Genomic DNA, 17,558 nt, shown 5'->3' on the forward strand with positions numbered 1-17,558 from the left:
AAAAAAGAGCACTTAGAAGTCGAGCGCGGAAATCGAAGCGCAAAGTAAAACGATATATGTATTTAAAAAATTTTATATGTACAATGTACATATATGTTTCGCCTCATTTAATTTTGAGCCTTCTTCGGAATAAAATTGAAAAAAAAATATCTGACTCTAATATCATTACTTTAATTTATCAAGTTTGTAATAATAATATTACGATTTATCTAATGATAAGCAAATATTTAAAAAACAATTTTTTGTTTTCATAAATTTTGTCCAATAAGTAATTTTAATAATACAATTTGACATATGCGTCTATTTAAAACTCTACTAAGTCTTGCCAAGTGAATTGTTAACATATTTCGATTTATAATGTAGTTGATAGAACCCAGATAACATTTATGTTGCATATCTAAAAGATATTTTTTAAATGTTTTATGTCTAAAAGATGTCTAAAAGATATCTTATGCAACATAAATATTATCTGGGAATATATTTTAAATGATCCTTAGTGATCTTTATATTTTTTGTTGCGACATTTATCATTATATTTCATTTTTATCAATTTATTCATATAAATATATTAAAGAGCACGAACATAGCATGGTGAACAACATGCGAGTCTATCATGTTAGAGGACTCAGATTCCATCCCTGGCAGATTCAAGAAATTTTTCATGTAATTCTTTTTCAGTGGTCTGGCAAACCATCAAGAGTATCTATTGCCAAGAAAACGGAAGGACGGCCGGTTAGATAGTGTCTCTATGAAACATATACATATCAAACATAAACAAAATCTGACTTTACAATACCAAGACTATTTTCAATCTATTATTATTCTTTAGTCAGCGTTTGTCTATCGTGACAGTACATATATTACATATATTTTTATCTTGAGACGTATCTTAAATATACTTATACAGCACTCAGTCTTATTTCAAATAAATTTATTTAAAACGTATATTTTAAATAAAGAAAAAATTAAAACGTTATTATTTATTATTTTAACTAACTTCTTCTGACTATTTCTTATTTAATATTTCTTACTGTTTGTATTTACTATTTGAAACGTTTATTTAAAGTACATATTTCTTATCTTATATTTTAAATAATTTCTTGTGACCTATTTCTTATTTAAATAAGTTCTTAGAAGCTATTTTATATTTTTTATTTCAAATAAGTCGTATCAATTACTTTACCGACTCTTACAATTTTATATTTTAAATAAGTTTTTGAAACTATTTTTTATTTTTTGTTTTAAATAAATCAGTTATTTTACCGAGCCCTTATATATGATTTTAATTTTATATATTATTAATTTTGTGTATCATGATCAACTTATTTCTATATTGACCGTAATATCGCTATTTTACCTGTATCTTTTCGACATGCGAAACATAACTATGCTCAGTTCAGGTAATTTTTTTTTACCAGAGACGTATTTATTTGTTTTTCATCGTACAATTCATTTAATTTATTTCTAATTTAACTTTTTACTAGAACATTAGCAAATTTTAAACAATTGGTCGTCTAATCGCTTGCAAGCAATTTCCGTCTCTAAAATATTTCTTGGTAATAGCGGTTTAGACCGGTTATTTAAAATTTGCCAATGTTCTGATAAAAAGTCAAATTAGAAATAAATTAAATGGATTCTACAATGACGAAAAACAAACAAATACGTTTCTCTGATAGAAAAAACTCACCAAACTAGCTATATAATTATGTTTCGCCTGTCGAATGTCGAGAAGATATTCATCAATTTATATTAAAAGTCAGTATGATCGTTTATAATAAGAAAGTGTAATAGTCAAAAAATAAATTAACGATATCATGGTCAATGTAGAAATAAGTTGATCATGATATAAAATTAATAATATATAAAATTAAAATTATATATAAGTATATTTAAAATACTCTCGAGGTAAAAATATATGTAAATATATATAACACTGACTGAAGAATAATAGTAGATGTGAAAATAGTTTTGGTATTGCAAAGTCAGATTTTGTTTATGATGTCAGTATGTATGCCTTGTGGAAATCCTCCATATTTTTTTGGAGATTAAGATTTTTTTTCTTTATTTTTCGATGTTTAAAAACATTGTATAAATTCAAAATGTGTAATATAACATGTAATATATTTATGAAACATTTATATGAAATATAATTTTATATTTGATTTTTTTTTAATTAATTACAGAGTATATTTTTCGTTGGAATTTTAATGTTTTAAAAAAATTTTTATATTTGACTCTTATATGTCTTAAATATTCTTTATATTACTTTTGAGAAAATTGTTATTCTGTTAAGAAATATTTTTTCCTTATAAAATACATATTAGATTGATTATAGACAAAGGATATTTAAAGAATCGTTTCAGAATTATTAATAGTATTATATATTAAATATAAAGGCACAAACAATAAAGGAGTACTTTTCTACTTTCTATAAATTCCTACAGTATCAAGATGTTTCATTCATTGTCTATACGTTTGATATACAGACAATTATATCTCACGCCAACAATCGCCATAGAATTACTCTCGGAGATGGAGAAACACTTACGATAATGTTTAACTATGGATCTTTGATCTCTCTCGAACTTAAATATAATTTAATTATAACTCTATTCACAACCTTATAAGAAAAACGTTCACAATGTATTTATTCTTCTTTTACATAAATGGAACGCTATTATTCTCAATGCTCATGTTGACGATTCATTCGGTTAAATAAACATGTATTAACGTCTCGATATGACCATGTATAAAATTCTCGATATGAAAATTGTTAACAAGTTCAAAAACATAATTTTCTTCGTAAGTCTTTCGATACATTTTACAACTAGATATACTGCTTTTATACAATTTTCACTATCTAACATCTTTATCTCAACGTAGAACAGTGATAAGTACGTTTGATGTCGCTCGCGCATGAAAACGCCGTCAATTATTAAATCGTAAAATTCTCACACTGTTATAACATTATACATTTATTACATATATCACTACGTAATGTTTCTCTACGCATATCGGTATATCTATATATCGTGTGTACATAAATATGCACACGATATTGACCCATGATTTGATCCCAAGGAATAATTTGAGATTAGGCCTGAAATTTGGATGTATTAAATATTGTATAAATTTCTACCGTAAGAAATTCGGATCGACGATTGTTCTTTTTGGAATGTTCAATGCCACAGAATCAAAAAGAAAAAAAAAAAACAAAAAGTTGACCAATTTTCTTTGCTGTGGATTGTATCGTCATTATCGGATATTAATTATTTTGTACTTCCACACCCTGTCTAAGAGAAAAATTGTATTCCAGGATGTGCTATACAATCAAAATCGTATAAAATTTACGAAGGATTTATGAAAGATTCGTCAAAATGTCTGACAGCACCTATACTGGACTATTATTAAAGATTACTGCTACAAACTAAACTATAAGATTTTTCCAACGTTACCCTGAATAGATATATACAGTGTTGAGCATTGTTCTTGATTTCCTAAATTATACAATACAGTTCTATCGAAAGAAATCGATCGTTAGGCAAGAGGACTTCAATGTATCGTCGTATGTTTTCAGTTATGGTGTATATAATAATACACATTATAAATATAACCATAACTTATAGGAAAATATAAAACAGACTGTATAAAAGAAGAGTTATACTTAAATATAAAGTTCCAGTTATACTGTGACTCGCGCTTGCCAATTACTATACGTTTTAAATAATGTGCGAAAAGAAAAATCATGATGGATGAATCTTAAGAAAATACATAAAGGATCTGCTATCGGAATTATTTGGAATATTTCGATGTGTTCAGAGAAACGCTGGACGAGTGAATACGTCGTGATGGCGCCGGGCTAGCTGGAGCCGATGGAGACGGTCCAGTGGGTGTTGTCGGCTTGGAACCTCTTCTGCTTCGTCTTAGAGTAGAATATGGGCTAATGCCCCGATTAACGTGCTCATGAGCATAAAGTAGCACTCCAATATCCCGATTACCCGCCTCCAAGGCGATCTTCAGGGCCGAACTGCCATCTACGTCGACTATAGATGGATCGCAGTCCGGATGTGCAAGGAGCAATCTCACGATCTCAGTGTGGCCGTGTTCCGCTGCGCACATTAGCGCGGTGCTACCGTCTTCATCCTGGATATTAACTGCTGCTCCAGCATCTAGAAGCAGTTGCGTCATATCCTTACGTCCGTGTGATACTGCCAACATCAGCGCAGTTTGTCCATGCTGTTTGCACAGAAAAAAATTAGAGAATTATAAAGAGAATATATTTTATTATATTTTAGAAAGAGTGGAAGAAAATTTTCCTTATTATTTTCATATAATGTTTCTATTATATTTATTATAATGTAGCTGAGCTTACCAATTTTGCTCGGATGTTGACGTCAGCAAGCTGGAACAATCTATTCGCTACCGAGGCGTGCGTGGAATTTCTGACTTCTGCCAGAGCAGCTAACATCACAGCCGTGTAACCAGCCACGTTCGCCTTATTAATATCGCAGACTTTCGAATCTAATAATATAGACACCACGTCGAAATTGCCATGAGAGACCGCATAGTGCATCGCTGTATTTCCACTGGTGTCCGTCATATTGACAATGTACTCCAGCAGAGTGCTGGAGCATTCCTCAAAACGGTCCAAATAATCCTCGACATCTAACGGATTCGCGCTAGATGTGCTGGATATTTTGAACCATTCTTGTTGTATAATATTGGTAGCATTTTTAAGCTGATGAGAGATATTTCTGCTAGGTGATTTCTTGATACTGTCGTTGAGCACCTTCATAGCGGCCTGCATCTCCTTCGAGGGCTCAACCTTTTTCCTAGGCTTATCTTGAATTGGTTGAAACAAAGCTGATTCTGGTAGCTCCGATTTCTCCTCGTTATCTGTCTCCTTCTCCACGTTACACATCTCTTCTGACACAATCTTCTCATCCTTGGTTTTCTCGGATTGCAGTTGTTGAATACTGCGAGAGCCAAGAACATTTTTTTTAAAATATCTGTTTAAGAATACTTGATAGATACATACACATATAATACTTATATACATATAAAACTTATCTAATTAATTATTATTTCTTTGTATATGTAAGGAAAGCTACAAAATTTAATTCAATAAAATTAATATAATCTAATTGGCATAATCGAAAAGGTTGAATTTCAAATCTTAAATAAAAAAGATTTATAAAATATTATAAAAGTATCGTTAAGTTATTAATATTAAAATATTAAAAATTCAAAACACAATACTGATGAAATTAATGACAATAAGTATGATGCTGTAAATAGAAGTAAGATAGTGGAAGGAGGGGAAAATTACCCTTCCGTGGCCGAACAAGGCGAGATATCGGAGATTTCAAAATCGCTAAATAAACGAGAGGTGGTTTGCTGTTGCATCGATCTGTCCAGATCGAAGATACACTTATTCGTTCACCATTGCAAAACCGCCAGTACAACGTGGGACGCGCACCAATATCTGACGCTTCGACACTTCCGTCGCGGTATTTATGTGATTGTTGTGCCAGGAAGAGCACTCGATGACGCATTCGACATGCGCGCAACTATGGACTCAAAAACAACAACAAACTATCTCGACACGCTTGGCAGACACGAAGTACGTCATACGCGGCTCTGTAATTGGCTTCGTGCTATCCTTTTCCCACCCTCTTTTACGCGAAACAACCCCCTTGCAAGCGACCTTCGACCACGGAAATAACAGATGGCGTGGAGCGTAGTCGAGCGGGAAGGGTAGATCGAGTTCTGAAGGAGTAAATACTTTGATCTATTCTTTGATAAAAAGTATAAAATTTAAAATTATACAATAAATTTAAACTTGACATAATTTAAAAGAATAATTATCTACAATTTGTAATTTTCACCAATGAATATAAAGCTTTATGGAATAAAATAATATATATTTAACAATAAACGATTTATTATTAAATTAAATATATTATTAAAATAATTTATTCTCCCTAATTCATCGTTTTTTGCAGAATTTAATTTAGATATGATTAATTTGTTTTCTGGAGAATTAATAAAGATATAGAGTTGTAATCCTTAAATCTTTGTTAATTCTCCAGTATCTCATAAAAGATAAGATAAAATAAAGAGTAATTCCAAATGACTAACCGATTGCTACTGTCGTACTGCTCTTTATTGTCCGCGTCGTATCTAATCACACCGGCGGCTGATATTTTTGTGTAAGTGTCCTGGCGTTTGAATTGTCTTCTATAATCACTGGTGTTCAGAGGAATATGGGACGGCCTCGGGATCCTGGATACCATATTGCTGTTCTGATGATTCAGGCTGTTCTCTGCATTGTTTGCTATTTGCTTCGCCAAACTTTTGATTGTCTCCTTGCAATTATCGCAATAATTCGCCGCGCAAGAGATCGAGATGTGCGGCCTCACAGAATCACCGACCGACACGTCGACCAACGTCTTCTTCATCGTCGAGGTACCAAAATCTCGACACTTTGGCGTGAGACCGGAAGTATCGGTACCGCGAGCGATGGTTTTTACCAAATCCTCCACCATCACCGCTACCGACTTGCTCGCTTTTGTCTTCATTCGCGTGTCACCATAGTTGAATGAATGACTCCTCAAATTTATCCAGTTCAACGACACAGGCGGCTGCACTGGATCTGGTCCAACGCCTATGCTTCTGATGCAAGCACCGAGTTTGACTTCAATCCCGACTTCCGATGTCATCGGCTTAGCAGTTACGCTCACATGTGAGCGCATTTTAAACTGTTCTGTCACTTGAACCGACCGATCCCGCTTCTCAGCGACTTTGGGCGTTTCTGGACTGCATTGAACGCTCCTGGAGGAAGTATCTTTCATTAAATTGTTCTTGTAATTCCTTAAAGCATGTTCCACAAGCAATTCAGCATCTTCTTTCGATAGAAGATCCTTCATACTTAATCTTGTTGTTGTGCCGTAAGAACGTTTTTTTATCTCCTTCTTCACTTCCGGTGCAATATCCTCAATTAGGAAGTGACTGTATTCAAGACTCCTGGATTTGTTTTCCGTATTAATACCGAAGTCTCGTGTTTTCTTTATGGTTTTGCGATTAATCACATTGTTCTCATTGTTAGGCAGTATCGATTCCACTTGAAGTGGAGTTCTCGTTAATTGTTTTTTTCGTACTTCCGGCAGGACCTCCTCCAGCATCAGTTGACTGCGGGTTAAACTCGATTTCCAGCTGCGAGACTGAGAATTGCAAAGGTTCGAGAGGTTTGACGATGTTTCGTCGACCAATACAGTACTCTGATCTTGGATCTCGGGTATAATCTCCTCGATTCGCAAATGACTCTCTTGTAACGATGGTTTGATCGGTGTGCTTGTTATCATACCGACGTCTCTCGTTCGAACCTGTACGCGAATAATTGTTAACTCAATGCAATGAGTTTTGATAAATTTGAATATAAGTACATATTATTAAAGTACATTTTTGTTCAGAATTATATTTATATCTCCTTTTAAACACTAATTAGTTTCGACATAATTGCTATACAATCTTACATAAAATAGCGTAATATTGATTTTGAATATACATTGTTAATCGCTTTAAATATTACGAACCATTGCATACCGAGCAGATTATATTGCCGATGACATATCTGGGAAGTTTCAGAAAGAAACGCAGCATAGTATTAAAGAGCGGATACATGTTGTAATTAATATTTTTATAGTCTTCAATCTCGACGTATCTATTTTCAAATATTTACGCGAAATGTATACACGCGCGCGGAAACTTGACGATGTAAGAAAATGACACGGCGAAATAATATATCGCCATTAAATTCCGATTTTCACTTCTAATTAGAGATTAGAGAAGCAATCGATGCTCATTTCAGGAGATATATATAAATCGAATAATTTAATGAAAGATTCTAAAAAAGAAACTAAATATGTAATCTAAAAAAATTACATCAAATATAGATAGTATAGAAGTTCGTTTAAATTAATTTTAATATATAATGTTGATTATCTTTAATTCTAATTTGATTAGTTCCTTATTTATTATTTATTTCATAGAATTAAAAATAAATCATTTACATTACATTAAAAATAAATCAATTAAGTTCATGAAATTAGACAAAAGAATATTCTAAAAATATATAGTAAAGTTCAATAAAACCATTAAAGTTAATAAATTAACATTATATTAAAATAGCAACAAAAAATATAATATAAATTCTAAAATATTTAATTAAATAATTTTAATAACAAATATTTAGAATTTCAAATTTTTTGTAGATATTAGAAAGCTATTTAAATAAATAAATAGTTTGCACGATATTTAAATAAAAATACAATTCTTACCGGTTGGTACGATACTCCGACATCCCTTGTCATCACGCCACACATGGTTCCCATGTCCCTGGTAGATACGCTTTCAGAGTTCTTCAGGTTTCGTAGGGGAGTACATTGTTCTGAAAACGACTGGCTGCGATGCCTGTGTAGGGTGTCATTGTAGGAATTCGTTTTACTCAGCTCGTCCACTTGCCGTAGAAGATTACGCTTCTCCTCTTTCAATACCGAGACTTGCACCTGCGAGAGGAAAAGAAAGAGATTACGTGTACAGTATTAGATAAGCTTAGCAATAGTGTAGTTTTTTTTTATAGAGACTGATAAAATTGCGACGCGTGAGAAAACATGATTTTTAACACATGCGGAAGTAATAGAAATATTACATCAATTGAAAGAATACTACATAAATTACAGCAATAAAATAAATTCTATGTAATTATATTTTTAGATTAGGTATCAATGGATAGAATAAGGAAATAGAATATTCTGCATTTTTTATATTAAATAAAATGAAATTAATACAAAATTGAATTAATACAAAAATAAAATACTAAAAATCTTTATCTTCTTTAATTTTATTATTTTTTATGTCAAGTTTATTATATTACAATTGGTAGTAATTATTATACAGTATAAATATGAGTATAAATATAAATTCATGAAACATTTTTTTTTAAATGTGTAAGAACTTCATATTTTCGCATAGTTTATGAATACAACTGAATACAACGAGAAGTCGTCATAATAATAAGAACAACGAGATCATGATAAAGCAGCGGGAATATCTTACACACGAACGTTTCGCTAGAACGGAAGAGCCTTGCCTGGGTGCAAATTACATGCCGGGCGATGAACGTTACGAAAGCGTAGGTGGGAGAATAGGAAATTTGTGAGAACTCACCTGCAGCATGGGAATCGCCTTGACCTGTTCCTCCAACTCTTTCATTCGTTCCAGAGATGCCGCCATTTGTTCCCTGATATTCTGTAACATATAAAAAATATTATTACTCTCTCTCTCCTTGTTCTTATATTTTACAAAGTTGCATCAATTTATTTATATTATATACAATTAGAAGCTAAAGAATAAAAGGAGCTTGATAAGGACTTAATTATCAAGATTATAAGAAATATTTAATTAGAAACTATCAATTAAAACTAGGAATGATAGGGAATAATGTATAAAAATATTAAAAATCTTTTATAAGATAGTGGCAAGAATGAAATTATTAAGCAATTTTTCAATTTTCGGTCGCTCGAATTTTTTTCTTACAATAAATAAATTATAAAATAATTAAATGTATAATTTGTCGTAATATTATAATTATATTATAATTATATAGATATAATAAAGTATAAATTTTTCATACCTGAAGTGCGCCGGTACTAAGATTCGAATTGCCACTTCCAACGCTGGCGTTGTCAGAATCTGCCGGCTGGTCTGTCTGAGCCGCATTTTGCACCGGTGCCGTCCCATTTGTGCCATCTAGCGAAAAAAATCAGTCTTGGAAAACTGTACAATGTGCTTAATTATTCGATGCATTTCTTTTGCAAGAAATATTTTATTCATTTCTGAGAAAACGTGATTGCGCTTGAAACATCCACTTTAATCTCCCTCTTCGATCAACTCTGCCCTCCGGCTTTGTTAACCCTTTAACTAAGGAAGTTAATTTAAACTGATTCCTCTGCACGAGGGAGAGATTTTCAAAAAAATATACGCTTGAAAAATAAAATCTGTAATTGATACGTGTATTATTTAATATAATACTTATATTTTTATTTTAAGAAACAAATAATAAAATAATTTCATTAATAAATTGATATTTTGTGTCTTTCTTTTTCTTTGTAACCTGTTAGAATCTACAGATATACAATAGAATCACACAAGAATATTTCTTAGAAATATTTCATTTAATATAGCTATTAATAATGTTGCTGTTTCTTTTAGCAATCATTGATTGGTCTTTTTTGCATATCATTACTTGATAATAGATGGAGAAGTATAATTAAATTTTTTGTCATCATTATTGTATATCGTTATATTATATATTATTATTGCATATATGTATTATTATGCAACATTCACAATAAGCTAAGTTCACCTGTTCTGACGAAATGTTTTTTAATCGGCACTTGAGTAATTACCTTACAGAGCAGAACGTTATCTCGAAGAGAACAATGAAGAAATGCGACAGACATAGTCGTATGACAAATTCCTTTGACAATGTCGTGATATATCTCGTGGATTCGGTCGTCGCGATGCAAAATTTTCAGCACGCAATTCTTGACAAACGATGTATTTGCACGAGATATTTCACAGTCTACAATCTTAATTTTAATAACATATTCTTTGGCATAATGTCTCCTCAAACTTAATGGAATATTATTTTAAGATTTAATGAGATTTGTAAAGATATTTAGCATTCGAAATGAAAAGTTGTGATAAACGATGACTTCCTTCCTCATTTTTACCAAGAAAAAATCGACTCTTAATTGAGGAGAAACTTATCATTAAAATTAAGGTCGCAAGGTTGCAGATTCTATATAAGTATATGCATCATCATTAATGTTGAAGCGTTCGAATCACGAATCACGCATCACGCGCATTGCACATGTGGATTAAGTGAAATAAAAAGGCTAAATGCCGATCTCCAGCATCGTGAAAGTTTCATAGCAGAGACGAACATTTCTGCCGCATGCCTATCATGAGATCGCGATAAATTCGTCGCAAAGAGGAGCGAAAGAAATTAACAAGCAACCATCCGACTGTTGCGTGCCAAGAGTTACGTGTTCGCATGTCAGCTGAAGTTAGCTTTTGTCATAATAAAATAACCACTGTTTATTTAAAGACTTCCAGAAAATTACATTTTCAACAAAACGAAAGATTTATACGATCTAATTCTTCAATTAATAATCCTTTATTCTGAGCAAATGAAAATTGCGAATTTATGAAATGGATGCGTTATTTATAGATATGTTATTTATGGATGCGTTTGCTGCGATGCAGCTTCTTCTCTATATATCACTGCTCCTAAACTACATTTTGACTGATCGTTACGATAACGCAAATAAGATTTTTTTCGAACACTGACACTCCGATTTCGCGATGTCCCTGGCACTTCCATTTTTTGCTCGTTCACGTTTCAGGCAGATGCACTTGTCGAATATGGAAAAAGGCATCGCGCGCTGCTCGCGAATAGCGTAACATCGTGATCGGATGTCGGCATATAAAGAGGGAGAGAGCAACCGATCTTTGAGGTCGTTCGATTTCACGAGACGAGATAACGAATTCAACTCTTTTGATAACAAATTCACCTTGTTTACAGCTAGATAAACTATCTGTTAATTGCTTGCGCCGCTGCTAGCGACATTAATCAGACAGTATGACGATAAACAATGGCAGTCCATTCTACAATACCAGAGCGGTCAAATTATAAAAAAAAAATACATGCGCCAAGGTGAATGTTGCTGCAATCGTTGATACATCGTCTTAATTTGTTCTATTCAATATCTTTCTATTTTAGTTTAATTCGAAAATTATCGCGCATATTAATCGATCTCACAGAAGAAATCAAAATTACAAGCGAAAAATATTTTTGTCTGCAAAAGATGCAGATCATTGAAACGAACTCACGATATTTCCGTTTCGCCTTCATCTTCCAGAAGGGAATCTTCTTCATAATGAAATTCTTCACTCCCATTTTTGCCGTTTGTCGATGTCTTGTGAATCTATTGTGCTTGTCTGCGTGACTTTTCAGAAGGAGATGCAATTGTTATGATAAAACACTCGACACAATGTGTATTCCCGCGCGCCAACGTGAAGTTGCCGATTACTGTTTGTTGTTTACTTAATTCACAACCGTCGGGGAAGCCAGTTTTCAACGAAATTTATTCTTTGTTATTTCACCAATTAATAACATTTCGCGAGTAAATTAATTAAAGATAGCATCATTTTTATTATTTAATTGTTTCTCTAACATTTCTATAATTATTTTGTTGTCAATTGTTCGATATTTTAAGAACACGATTCGTTTTTCGTACTCGATATGCATTATCGTATTTTTCAATTTTAGAACAACGCGCGCTATCGCTTTGGGTTCAAATCATCAGCCAATATTATGTTTTCATTCATTATCTTACAAGGTCACAGATCTATTTTGAGAATTCAGCAATTCCTTTTTTTAAATATCGAATATTTGTCTCTACAGCCAATCGCGAGTCAGCATTCAAACGCAAAGATTACAGATTGGCAGGATGTATTTTTTACGGCCAACTTCACAGCGTCGCAGATCAATCGTTCGAAAAAGGAAGTGCACTCGCGTTGAAACCGCGCGTTAACACTCCGCTACGAAATCATCGGTCTTTCGCCGCACTGTCGATCGCGAAATCATTCTCGTAATCGTCCTCGCTCGCAATCTCGGCCGATTTCCCTCGATGACGAAGCCGTCGAGGAGTCCAGACTGTCCAGACTGTTCGTCGTCAACACGACGCGACGCGACGCGACGCGACGCGACGGCGACGGCGACGTGCCCGCTACGACTCTTACGAGATTACTATATTATTTTCGTTTATTCCCCATTATACATTTTATTTCGGCGAATTGGGTCGCCGGGAGAACGTTATAACTCGGAGGGCGACTTTAAAGTCGCTCAGAATTGATGATATAATTGGCTCGACGAGGCAACGAGAGGCAATCACATCGTGTTTTGCGTAGGTAGACAAATTCGTTTCGTTCGTTCGCTCGCATTCGGCGGCCCGATATACACCGATATACACCCGTCGCGGTTCTTCGCCGCTTCGACGACAGTTTGCGTTTGACTACTGTGATGCCGTCGAGCCGTCGAGCCTCGGCGAGCGCACCAACCGTTCGCATTAAAGGTGAATGGAGTAGGGGACGAAAACCTCTCTTCCTTCGTTGGCCTCTTCTTCTTTTGATGCTCCACCGATTTGCTAATCGCGGGAAAAAAGCAACATCTCGCGGTATCCGGGTCTTTCTCTGTGAGCTGCTCGTTGCCGTGAAATGTCTCGACGATGACGCTCGAAGATTCAACGAAATATTCAATCGGTTTCTGTTTAATTTAATGCATTCACACAATCGATCTGATGAACTCATAATAAAAATCCGAAATATCCAAAATATCCGAAATATCAGAGTATTTAGCTCTACATTATTTATTTACGTTCTTTTAATCTACGTTCTTTCTTCTTATTATTCGCAAATTATTATATTTCAATTTTCACTGTTTTTTTTTGATAATTTAAGTTTATAACATTACGTACATCCTTTAGACAAAGATGCAAAAACTTTTTTTACTTTTTAAATTGTAAACCAGTTACACTAAATACATATAATATAAATATATAGTTTATATTTAACGAATTTATAAGGCTGGGCATCCTGGATATTTCTCGCAAGAAATGAAGGGTTAATTGTGGTAGCAGGCAAGTTGCGGAAAAATAGCAAATAAACTTTTCCTGAAATTTATTCCAATTGAGAGATATAGTATACCTCGGCAAAATATTAATAATCACTATGAGTACATATTTGTATTGCCGATTGGAATGATGATTTTTAAAGTGAAATTGTTTCGTATTAAATAAATTTCGCGTTCTTCTCCGAGAGAATGAGAAATAATTATTTATAATTATTGTTCATTGCGTTTGAAGAAGACTTTGGTAGGAGAGAAGTAAATCGAGTAATAGTTAATGGTATGTAAAAAATTAATAATTTACTCAAAAGAATTTGTATCCTGCGAACCTTTACAATTTTCGTATACTTTCATACGCGTCATTAATTAGTATTGCCTGCTAGTGATTACGTAATAACAACGAATTATCTATAATGTTGAAAATTAATATTCTTTATTATTTTTTTAAAAATAAAGATGTATTTATAAGAGGTATATGCAAAGAATTTTTACGTTTTTTACAAACGTGATCACGTCCATCCACAAAATAATTATCGTAATTATGCAATAACGACTAAGATTCATTGAACACTAATTAATTGAGGTATGTAATTTCTTGAATTAAACATACGAATGTTGTTGACGATTAAACAACGATTGTATAATATATATATACAGTCGCCAAACAGGCAAGCAACGCCATTCGGGCAATTAATTAGGCTATTTGTCGCAATTACTTCGACACACGCAAGTACACGCGAGATCGAATCTTAAACATAACAAACGATAAATATTCACGATTACGACACGAAACACTTTGGTAAGATTTGCTTATATTATTTGTACCGTGCTGCGTGCGACATTATTTCCGATTACGCGCGGTCATTGAGTTTATGTCGATGCTTTAGCGATTTCGCGATCTTATTTTCGTTCATTCTCGATGTGCACGTGCTTTGAAAATAGTTGAACCAGTTGGGTACGTGCGTGTTTAGCTCGACAGGTGCAGGCGACCATATGTGACCACCTTGCCCGAGCAAGGTTGCATTGAAATGGCTAGGAACAGTGATGAAGTCACGCTATCTGAGCAATCGGCCTAGACTACCAACCATTTTGCATGTTACATGTGAAATTCTGAAATTCAATCGCTTTAATACTCTGTCGCGAGGACTCGGTTATTTTAAGCTCAGCGAGAGAAAATTTCGACGTCTCGTTTCAGTTTATGAGACTGGCAAACACCTCGTTATTACCACGACACGCACCGTTTCGCTTTCTTAATCAGATACGACGTGATTGGAAATTGCTCCGAAATTTACACGCTATATGGAGTATGGAAATCATATTACATTAATATGAAAATGTATAAATTCTCTCTTACTTTAATTAAAATGTTATCAACATTCTTTTCTAATGCTATTTAACAAATATATTAAAAATGTGTAAATATAATAATTACGTAATGCGACCGTTACAAAAATCCAAAATACTGGCCGCAATTCAATACTAGAAGTTATTTATTTTGCACTTTTGTTCAATGCTTTTATTATTCAGAATAAATAATTAATCACTATCTTTTAATATTACATTTCTATGAGAGTAAACGTTTACTTTCTTACGAATTGATATCGTAGAGACTCGTTAAAAATGTATCTGTTATATAAATACATACATTGGCTAATTGCGTGATGTATTTCGTGTGCATCGGCAAATAGACGATAATGCTCGAAAGGGTGTTGTACATCGCGGTCGGACGATGACAATGGCGATGTAACGGCAATGTAACCGCGGGGTAATACGGTTGCACCTCGTGGAAAACGCGGTGGCGGTAACCGCCATGCCAGCGGTACAACGACCGGAAGCAGGTGGTTCCAGCCACGCACCGTCGCGTCGCGTCGGCTTCCACCGTCCACGTCGCGTTCCGCTGTTCCGCAGCGCGAGTCTCGCGAACTCGTATGATACGGTACGTACCTCCTCTTTGCGTGCCCGCCCGAGGAGAAACGACCGCTAGCTATCTTCGAATTGCTATTTAATAGCACGTAAAGCCGCAAGAAACTACCGCGACGTATTTTCACGTGGGATTTAATCGATGGGCGATGCCGAAGAAACTTGTTACGCGGTAGATCCGATCTCTGAGAGATGATTTGAAGTAGTATGTTATTATACTTTAAAATCTGTTAATTGATTTAGAACGCGCGTTTTTGCGGATATTAACCTTAAGCTACCGATGTATCTTGAGCATCTTTCCTTTCGTTGTCAAGGAGTGTAATTTATTATTCGTTTCTTTTTTCACGGAAACAATGGATGTTATTAAAAACTTTCTTTCACTTTGAAATATTTTCCGTTATCTGTGTCGATCTTGATTGATACTTGACTAATTGTTTTCCTCTGTATAATATTTCATTAGAGTATTTAGTAATTTAACGATGAGAGATACATAGAGAAATAATTTCATGTATATATCATATAAATATTCGCGAATTCACAATATACATGTAGTGAGAGCAGAATGTATTCGTACAAGAAAATTTTTTTTAAAAAGTCTTATTTGTAAAAATAAACATTAATTAATAATTTTATACAATGAACATATTCTATTCGAATATAAACAAACGAGCTTCGAATATATTCCTGATTTTAGAAGCTAAATTTCGACTATTCGAATACTTTTTGAGCATTCAAGCAATAGAATTTGTAATTTTCTTATTTTTCAGATGATATATTTTCTATAATTAAGACATATCTTTTTGGTATATATAATTTTAAGAAACATACAATCTATTTTATTCTTTATGAATAAATTTACCTAACCAAGAAATAAATGTCAATTAAATATCGACTTGACATCGAATTGGTGTTGAAATTATCGTATCAATATTGATTCAACATCAATTTGTTGACTCATTTCTGGACAATATTTATTTTTTAAAAATAAAGTTTTTTTTTAAAAATATTTTCTCTATGAATACTTTTTGCATTCACTGTCACATCTAACGGAAAGATAATATATTCTGGGAAAAAATGTTTCATATAAAATTATATAAAATTATATAAAAAATTGACATAACATATTTTATATACAATTATATATAATTATATATAAAATATATCTATAACATTTATATAACATTTTTTTCCCGGTATAAAACCAAAATACAAATGTTTTTATATATCATTGAAATTATCGTTAAAATATTTTGATGACAAATTATACTTATTTTTGAAGAAACAAGAAGTTTAATCACACATAATATCAAAAAATAATTAATATTTTTACAAATATTTTACTAAAACTGATTCAAATTCTAAATTGGCTTTCAAATATTAAAATTAAACAGAGAAATTTCACTTCAATTCATCTAATCACTTTATTCAAATTTTCCCTCTTTAGACGTTCTCCTTTCTTGTATCTATGATGATTGTATAATGCTAATTGCCAGTTGATTGACAAAAGAAGATACAAACCGTATCCACTTTGCGACATGTTTCCGTTGTCAGCGGGGTGCTGTCGGTCACACGATAAATCGCAAAACAAGTAAGAAAGAGTCGACTCGTCTCGTAGAAAGAGACAAGAAAACTCTTTTCTCCAGCACAGAGAGGCTCTTCTAACATCGTGAGAAACGGATGCGATTGTCCTAACGAAACATAATCGCCCAGGTAACAGTTTTGAAACCAGAGAGAGAGAGAGAGAGAGAGAGAGAGAGAGAGAGAGAGAGAGAGAGAGAGAGAGAGCGCGAGAGTAGTAGTAGTAGTAGTTGTTAGTAGTAGTAGTAGTAGTAGTAGTAATAAGTAAAGTAAAATAAATAATATATATACTACTACGTCTACTACT

General features: G+C 33.2%; 1 protein-coding gene across 1 annotated transcript in view; it reads right to left on the reverse strand.

Annotated features, from left to right (window-relative positions):
- Positions 1–3,792: 3,792 nt before the first annotated feature.
- The window catches only part of LOC105617074 (KN motif and ankyrin repeat domain-containing protein 2), an 18,014-nt gene continuing 4,248 nt past the window's right edge, over positions 3,793–17,558 (reverse strand). The window contains exons 4-9 of the mRNA XM_012198653.1: positions 9,695–9,810; positions 9,229–9,309; positions 8,340–8,567; positions 6,142–7,385; positions 4,373–4,976; positions 3,793–4,236 (exon numbers count right to left, since the gene is read on the reverse strand). Coding sequence (XP_012054043.1) covers positions 3,793–4,236; positions 4,373–4,976; positions 6,142–7,385; positions 8,340–8,567; positions 9,229–9,309; positions 9,695–9,810 — 2,717 coding nt within the window. The remainder of the gene's footprint in view (positions 4,237–4,372; positions 4,977–6,141; positions 7,386–8,339; positions 8,568–9,228; positions 9,310–9,694; positions 9,811–17,558) is intronic.

This window comes from Atta cephalotes, assembly GCF_000143395.1.
Source record: "Atta cephalotes unplaced genomic scaffold scaffold00011, whole genome shotgun sequence".
Taxonomy (NCBI): domain Eukaryota; kingdom Metazoa; phylum Arthropoda; class Insecta; order Hymenoptera; family Formicidae; genus Atta; species Atta cephalotes.